Source organism: Limulus polyphemus, unplaced genomic scaffold (assembly GCF_000517525.1).
Source record: "Limulus polyphemus unplaced genomic scaffold, Limulus_polyphemus-2.1.2 Scaffold1357, whole genome shotgun sequence".
Lineage (NCBI taxonomy): Eukaryota > Metazoa > Arthropoda > Merostomata > Xiphosura > Limulidae > Limulus > Limulus polyphemus.
This window is the reverse complement of record NW_013666967.1, coordinates 11,023-19,821: the sequence shown is the minus strand read 5'-3', so window position 1 is coordinate 19,821 and position 8,799 is coordinate 11,023. Positions and strand designations below refer to the sequence as shown.

At 32.4% G+C, this 8,799-nt stretch overlaps 1 protein-coding gene across 1 annotated transcript in view; it reads left to right on the top strand.

Annotated features, from left to right (window-relative positions):
• The window catches only part of LOC106463240 (transcription factor RFX3-like), a gene marked incomplete at its 3' end in the record, with an annotated part of 56,742 nt that overhangs the window by 37,397 nt on the left and 10,546 nt on the right, over positions 1-8,799 (top strand). Inside the window, exons 7-10 of the mRNA XM_022390685.1 lie at positions 1,507-1,623; positions 3,476-3,652; positions 5,161-5,342; positions 6,328-6,450. Coding sequence (XP_022246393.1) covers positions 1,507-1,623; positions 3,476-3,652; positions 5,161-5,342; positions 6,328-6,450 — 599 coding nt within the window. The remainder of the gene's footprint in view (positions 1-1,506; positions 1,624-3,475; positions 3,653-5,160; positions 5,343-6,327; positions 6,451-8,799) is intronic.

Below are 8,799 nucleotides of genomic sequence, written 5' to 3'. Positions count from 1 at the left end.
CTAAATTAGGTACGGCTAGCGCAGATAGCCCTCGTGTAGCTTTGCGCAAAATTCTAAAAACCCAAGCCCAAGTGATAATTTTGGTTGTATCCAACAGCTAGAAACCACATATTTTGAACTCTGTACAGTAAGTGAATGCCCATTTTTAAATGCATATACATCAGTAAATAATTTTATTGCCCTTAAAATACAAAAAAAAACTCAGTGGTTATGAGAGACAAACCAAAATTAAAGATGCTATAGCTTGAAATGCCCTTGTTTTGATATATTTTATTTTTCAAATTTGCAAGCAATTGCTCATAGAATTCAGTCTTAGTATATTATGTTTAAAGTTTTTGTATTTTTTGTTTTCGTGCAGTTTTATTTATGTACTTTTCATAGTGAAGCAATACTGTTTGTTGAAACGATCAATTACATTGGATAATGCATGAAAGATAATACTAATTAGCTCATTAACTGAGTTGCCGACTAATATTAACTTGCCTACTCTATGCCAAGCATATATTCACTGTTTTGTGTATTAATTATATGACAGGACCAGGCTTAAGTGGAAATAAGAACCTTCTTTGATGAACTGTATTTGTAAACTTGGATGATCTGTGTGAATAAAACCATTTGATGGTGTTTTTATTCCTATTGAAGCTTTTGGTTTTGTTATGACTTATTGAATATTTGATTTTTTTGTTGTTCAACTATAGAAGATGGCAGTAAGTAGTCTTGAAATCTTGAAGGGAGTGAAATATGAAGTTTTCCCCTGAAAGTAGAACATGTTTAGAAAGACATAAAAGTCGCTCCTGAGTTTATATGTTGGATCGTGTTCTGGATTTAGTAGATTTGCAACAGCTTTCTAATGTATATATATATAAAACATAAAATTATGTAATTGATGGTTTCCAAAAAGAAAGCATTAATTAGAATTGTAATTGAGTCTAGGTAGTTTATACATAATGACAAGTTCATAACTCCTCTTTAACAAAAAAAACATCCTTAAACTGTAAACAAAAAAATTGGATATTTCTCTACACTGCCGAATGTTGTTATTGAGAGTATGAAAAAAATTAGTAATCTTATATATGTATTAATTTACAGAGTTTGGTCTTTCGTAGTATTAGTTAATACACTGCTGTTCAAAAGTCAATGAACAAATCCTTAGTGCTCAAAACATAGTGTATTTCATAATAAAAACAACTGAATGTTAAAATAAACTAAACATTTCTTCAATATGAGCTGTATAAATTGTATACTTTAGAACTTTGTCAAATAACCTTGTCAGCTTGAACTTCACAGAATCAGAATGAAAAACAAAATAATAATTAGATTTTCTGGTTTGTTAGTTTTTAGCAGTACAAGTTCTTTTTTCCTGTCAGTGTAGATTCCCTGCTTCAGATTGTTGTTAAGACTGACTGATTTCTGTGATATGAATGTGAAAAAAAACTTAATTTTACTTTGTATGGGTTTGTGTGTCTTGGTGTGCCATGTATTTTTTCGTGTTTGTTCTTACTACTGGTCCACATTCTGGAGGACAGCGGGGGCTATAAGGTGCAGGAGGCACTCCTAGAGGGAGATTCTCATCAGAACCTTAACACTGCCTCTTCCACAACCACTCGCATTTCCCCAGTAACTGTAAGTACTTTTTTTGTGGTGACTGTCATCCTTTGTGCTGATCTATTTATGTTTCTGCTTTGTCTTTCATCTTTTAAAAGAAATGCTGACAATTAATAATAAGTAAATTAATATAATTGCTCCCTCCCCCTCATGTGACCTAACATTAATATTGTGGTCTACTTTTAATTGCTTTTTCTATTTTTCCCTACTAATCAACCTCACACTTTACTTGGAATGATAGGAGAGTGAGCCATTTTTGGCATCAGATTTATTTTATTAAGGAGTAATTATTCCTAGTTTTCTTTTAAAAAATAATTCATGTAATTATAATTAGGAAAACGATGAGATATAGCAAGTACAATGAATTATTAAGTGTTGAAAGAGCAAATTGTGAGTTAGAACAACATAAAAGTAACTTGTGTTTTTGTCAAAACATGAGGTTTATTGTAAATGAAAAAGAAACTTTATTGTGAAAAAGTGATTTGTAAAATAGTAATCTTAGAGTGAAAGGTGCAGGGACATGACAACCTGTACAATTTGGTACAAGCAACTAAAATATGAAGAGAATCAGAGTAACATATGTCTTACCATGACTTATGACATTTATTGTAACCATAAAAATAATTTAGTGTTGATCTCTTAAGCTTGATACCAGAATTGTCTTAGTAAATTCATGAATCTATTCATTAAACATTATCTTGTCGGAAAACAACCAATTTAAATCCGGGTGGGGGGGCGGCGTTTAGAAATGTTAAATAATCTATGTTTCAAAAAACATTTTAGTTACTTTTCAGAAATAGTATGGGATTCTGTTTTTCAGTTTTTGTGTACTGATTTGTTGTTCAAGTATTTGATTTAAAACACTCTGTTAAGCTGATCAATGCACTTTATAGTTATTGGTTTAGACTGTTCAAAATTATGTAAATTCAGCATGAAAAATAATCATCATTTCTTTTAAATAATTAGGATTTCACAAAAAAATTCTGCAGAGAGTTTAAATTTAATTTTCATTTTTTTTCGGAAGAGTTTTATTTTAATTTTTTTCTAGAAAGTTAACCTTAGTTTTTCCTTTAAAGGTTTATGTAAGTCAGCTTAATGTCTTGCAGACCAAGATTTTACTTTGAAAGAGTTTCTTACTGCTTTACTTCATTCACTAGTGTCTCATCCACTTAACACAAATAACTGTAATGAGTACAAGATTTGTTAGATTAACGCCAAATCAAAACTATTACACCATTGTTTACAGTATCATCCATTTTATTCATATTGCACCTTGTAAACCTAGTGTCTTGTTAGTATACCTGGACTTAATAAAGCCTAGATATTATCCTTTTTGTATATCTTTATATAGTGATATTTAATTATTCTGTGGTTTGAAATTTACTGACTCTGTTCAATGAAAATTAAATTTTTTTTTTAGATTCTCTAGATCATAAGGTTCAATGTGGTAAGAACAGAACAGAAAATATAGAAACGTGAAAAACATAAAAGGATATTACGAGCAAGATAAAATTATTGAGCTCACTATACATAACAGACTGCCATTTTCGTGAAGTAAAAAAAAATAAAATTTTTTTAGCGGAAACTGTGAATTTATGAAATATATATATATTTAGGTTACGTTATTTTAGGTTAATGTGTTAGGAATAATACATTTTCATCAAAATCTACATAAAATACTTCCTTTATTAGAAGATGGTGATTTTGTTTGTGTTAGCAAAAAATAGTAATAAAATCAAATGCATTTTATATCGCTCAGTTAATAGATAAAGCTGTAAGTTTTGAACCTTTAAGAATTTAAAAACAACAACTAAAGATTAAAAATTAAAAACTTGGTTCTTGCATTGGTTTATATACTGACTTTTTTCAGGAGGACTCTCGAAAGATCACGGAGGTCATGCCCTCCTTTCCTAATGATCAGTGTGTGATCCAGACTCTGCACAGTTCCCCTGAAAATAATCAGCTGCAGCTTCAACCCCAACAGCCTCAACCCTTGTCAACCCACCATTCTCAGCCACAAAATGTGCGCGACATGGATATAATTCATGTAGGTGTTTCTTCCAGAGTTCCTTGCCTTGTGTCTACGGAGCAGGGTTAAGTAGGAACAGATACAAAAATGATGGGTCAACCAAAGAAAATACATAGTTCTGCCAGTACCATATGAAATTTGAGGATCTTACATTTTTGCTTGATGACCGAGTTGATTATTTCGCTTGTTTTCAAGTAATCTGGATCAGATGCTGATCATTTACAAATATGCATGGTCTTTCTCATTGCATGGTATTATACCAGTATACAGCATGCACCTATTATGTACAGACTTACTGTAATTGACATTCATTGATCAATTACTCATCTTGATTTTTTAGAGGATGAGTCTTATTATCTTTGTAGCACCATCTCGCCTCAGTGTCTGAAATGTTTTGGCCTTAGTTATCATTAATCTACATATATATATATATATATATCTCTTGCACCATTTTTTTTCCTGTATCTCTTATTGCAATAAAGTGTTTATATAGTAGTTCACATATTAAATTCCTCTTGCATGGTTTTTATTCTGTTGTGTTTATTCCAAGGAAGTCTTCGGTCCTCACTTTTCATTTGTTTCTGAGTAGCTAAGTCACGTTTGCAAAAATCTCTATTCGTATATTGGAAAAACAATGCCATTATCAATCTCCAGAAGTTAAAACTAGGGAAACGTTTTGATCGGCTACATTCTACAGTATGTCCTATTATCAGATGTTTTGGTTAGATTCTAATACTGTGATATCCACCAGTTTTAAATTTTCTTCAATTTAGTATGAAACTAAAAAAAATGTTTTATTTTTGCTATTTATATTCAAAGTGTTATATAACCAATTTATGCTTCAAACTCCATGTTCTTCTGTAATTAAAACATAGCCTGATACAGTGGTTAAAGTGATGGTGTTCCCCCTCCAACTAAAAAGAAATTTGTTAAGATGAGATCCCTAGCTATATGGAACAGTATTATGGGATACTAAACCGTTTGTGGAAGAGTTACAGTGAGGATCATATTAGGTAATGGGTCACACCAACTCCAGATTCCCACTTTAACCACTGACCTTATGGAGCAGTCTCGTACTTGTAATCCTTTAGTTGTAGCCTCATTGAAAGCTTTCATATCGATAAACAGTTGAAGTGCTACTTTTTTTTCATCTTAAAATGAAACATTTTGTATATGTGTACTATTAAATCTTGTACAAACGCATTAGATTTCTGGTAAAAAACTGTTGTAATAGCAGTAGTAAAACATTTTAGTAATAAGATAATTGTGTTGGTTCGTGAAGGAAATAGTCTTGAATATCTTGGAAATAGGAAATGTATTTCCTTGCTACTGCAGTTTCGTAATGTTACTAAACAACTCTGAAGATACAGAATGACTCATTGTATTTGAACTCGGGTATCCCAAAATACAAGTTTTCCAACTGTCTAAAGTGGAGGAGAAAATTTCAATACTGAAGTAATTTTTACTGAATTGAAAACACATAACAGCTCAGTAATGGATGTATCGAACTATTCTCTCGTTAACAGGTTCAGTGGCTAATAGATAACTATGAGACAGCAGAAGGTGTCAGCCTACCTAGAAGTACTCTTTATAATCACTATTTACGTCATTGTACCGAACACAAGTTAGAGCCAGTTAATGCAGCATCCTTTGGAAAGTTAATAAGATCCGTGTTCCTAGGATTGAGAACAAGGCGTTTAGGCACAAGGTAGGAAATAAAAGAAAGAGCAGTATGTTTACTCTTAGATATGAAATTTCTTGATATCTTTCTGTTGGAAGAAAGTATGTGTTTTTTAAACCACATAATGGTTCTGCATTCATGAATAGAGTATATCATGTATGACAAAAAGGAATTTAAATATATCTAAGTTAGGGCATGCCATTAAAGAAGTAAGTGAACCATGTTTGTTTCGGAAAGTTCTCACTTTAAAAAATGATTGTTGTGCTATTTTACTGCATAACCTCTATTTTCTTAAATTCAAGCTATATCCTCCTTTTAATGTGAAATTAGAAAGCTATGCAGTCAGGTAAGCTGTGTTAGATATTTAGATTTATATCATAAGAGTAGGATACATAAACAACTGTAAAATACTATTTATATTATGTATTGAATTTTTATTAGTTCTGAACTTTAGCATAGCTTTAAGAAGGATTTTGAAGTAACACAGCCATATCGTACGACTTGATAGCAGTGAATCACTGTGGCAAGATGTCATTTCTACATTAATATGCTGTACTTGTAAAAACAGTACACTTTACTTCTACTGCGTTTCTATTAAACTATCAGAAAACATTTATTTTGGTCCTGTATAGCTGAAATTTTAGTTCTGCAAGGGGATTTTTTTTTTGTAGTTCAACCACAAGACCAGGGAATTGCAAGTGTATATATCTATTTTTATGCACACACGTGTGTGCGACTGTATGAGAACATCATTCTTATTTTTTCTGCATAAAAAGTAAATATATTTTTTTTAATGAGGTAAAAATGGCGTGCTCATGACTTTATCAACTGTACTGGTTCCTATGGTGCTGTGATGTTATTAATTTCAATGTTGTTTATAACTTATGTTCCTATTTTGAATTGCTTCATAAGAAAGCTGGAGCTATACCCTGAGACAAACATAAATGTTGACAACGTTTTTGTTTTTTGTATGAATTTCTTGACTCAGCATAAGCTCTTCCTTGGATTACAGAGGCAACTCAAAGTACCATTACTATGGTATCCGTGTGAAGCCAAATTCTCCTTTGAATCAGATTTCAGAGGACGCTGCTAATGCATCTGCATTAAGGCAACAGTCTGTGAATCCGTGTAAAAGGTAATTTTTACTACTTTTTACATTACTTTATTTATATAAGGTTAAAGGAGTATTATAATTATTTGATAACTTTGTATAACTTGAGTTTACAGTTGGTAATTGGTTTTATAACTACTTTCAGTATAAAAAATGCCGACAGCTATTTAGCTATGAAATATTAATGTATCTGTCTGTACCTGTAAAAACTGTCTTTCATAATTATGTGGTGTTGGTGGTAATTAAATAACACTTTAAATTTCATGCTTATAACAACTGTTGTTGTAACAAATGGCTTATATAATGGCTGGAGACGGCTTGAATGGGTAATGAAGAAAAACTTTAATATAAGTTTAACATAACAGCAAATGTACAACGTTTCGACAAAGTTTTGTCATCATCAGGTACTAGGACAAAACCTTGTCAAACGTTGTACATTTGCTGTTATGTTAAACTTATATTAAAGCTTTTCTTTATTACCCATTCAAGCCATCTCCATCTATTATTAATCTTAAAGTGGGTTCCTCGTCATCGAAAATGGCTTATATAAATAGTATTCTGACCACTACTGTCTTTATTGTGTCCCAACCGGCCTGAAGAGCTTTGATTGAATGAAACATGTCGTTGGCAATGGATATGGCTAACGTGGTGTGGTTAGAATACTATTATTATTATAATACACTTTTCTAATTCTTGAAAATCCTTAAAAGACTCGATATAGAATGCAGTTTTAAATATATAATAAGCCTAATACTAATATTAATGACAAGTAAATTAGTTTGATTTATCGTGCACCCACACATTGACGTTGGACAATGCTCGTAAAATGAGTTTTTCAAGGGCTTGTTAGAACCCCTGTTAAGTCTGTCGTGATGCTCACTGTTTTGAGCTTACTTCTGGCCCATTTATTCTTACCAAGAAATAAATACTTTTGAATTCAGATCCTGTTGTTGCAATCAGCTGTTGTTTGTATACACAGGACAAGTTCACAAATAACTTTGTGTGACCCAGTTGGCTGCTCTGACTCCAATACTTTAATTCTAATTAGCTTAGATTCACAATGCTACATGCATAATACAACGTTTTTGAACTATGTTGTTGTGTATAGACATAAACGTTTTAAAATGAAAAACTTAAGTCAATGTTTTAAAGTTTAAATTACAAAATTTCGTGCTACTCTCTATATGCGAAATTTTTCTTTATGCATGCCACAAGCCTTCTTCTCCCCCCTGTTGGAATCAAACAGACGTAGATGCATTTGCCACTACTCTCAATTACAAATTACCCCATTTTTGGTCCCTTGTACCTCATACTCCGCCTCTGGCCATTGATGCCTTCAACCAGGAGTGGTCCCACAAATTCCTTTGTGTTTATCCTCCTATCTGATTACTTCATCGGGTGGTCTCTCTCTTATCCATACCACTCCATGTTGAGTCCTTCTGATCGCTTTCTATTGGCCAACTCAACCGTGGTTTCCACGATTACACCAACTGCACCTTTTCCTTCCAGTACCCATTCCCTTGTCTCTTACTATCTTTGTAAATTTCAGTCATTGTTTTAACATCCCACCATTCACGTCCTTCATCTTTATGCCTGGCTTTTATCTGGTCCTTGGTGAAGAGATCAAGTTTCTCCTGTTGAGTAGCATTCCTTTTGGCGTGTTCTATACGTTCTTCTTCAATGGAGGTGTATCAGCACAAATGGAAGGTGTTCCACAGTTGGTCCACTACTCGGGGATTCCCCACTGACCGACCTACTATGGCTCGTGTGGCTGAGTTTTTCACATAGCTTTTTGGCCAGGGGTCTTCGATCTCAGGTTATCAGACTGCCTTATTCCATATCTTTCATTTTTCCTGAAACCAAAGAGTTTTTGCTTCCCCTGTCTATACCATGTGAATGCATTCCTTCCAGATTTGTCGTCCTTCCACATGACCTAGTCTTCTGAACTGGGATATTTACACTCTCAATACGGGCTCGGTCAATTTGACTGACCACATGACCTTTTTGTACTCGTTTAAAATCTTTATAGATTTAATACTTATAGCTCTCAATATAGTGGGAATATCTTCACAAAATTTGGCAGCTTTTTAATTAATATTACATATCTTTCACATACAAAAAGTCATATTTCTTAGTGAAGTATTTTTAATAAAATAGAATAAAGATTTGTCCATGAATGCATTGAGTATTTGTTTTGAATAGTCCGTGTGCAAAATAATTTTTATGTTAAAATTAAAATACTTTTTCTCATACCAAAAATCTCAAATTTCCTTTGTGTAATCCCAAAAACCTCCTAAATAAATTGGTCAATTTGACCGACCTTGTAATCACCAAAAAAAATATTTAAATAAACCTAAATTAACCCTTTTTTTT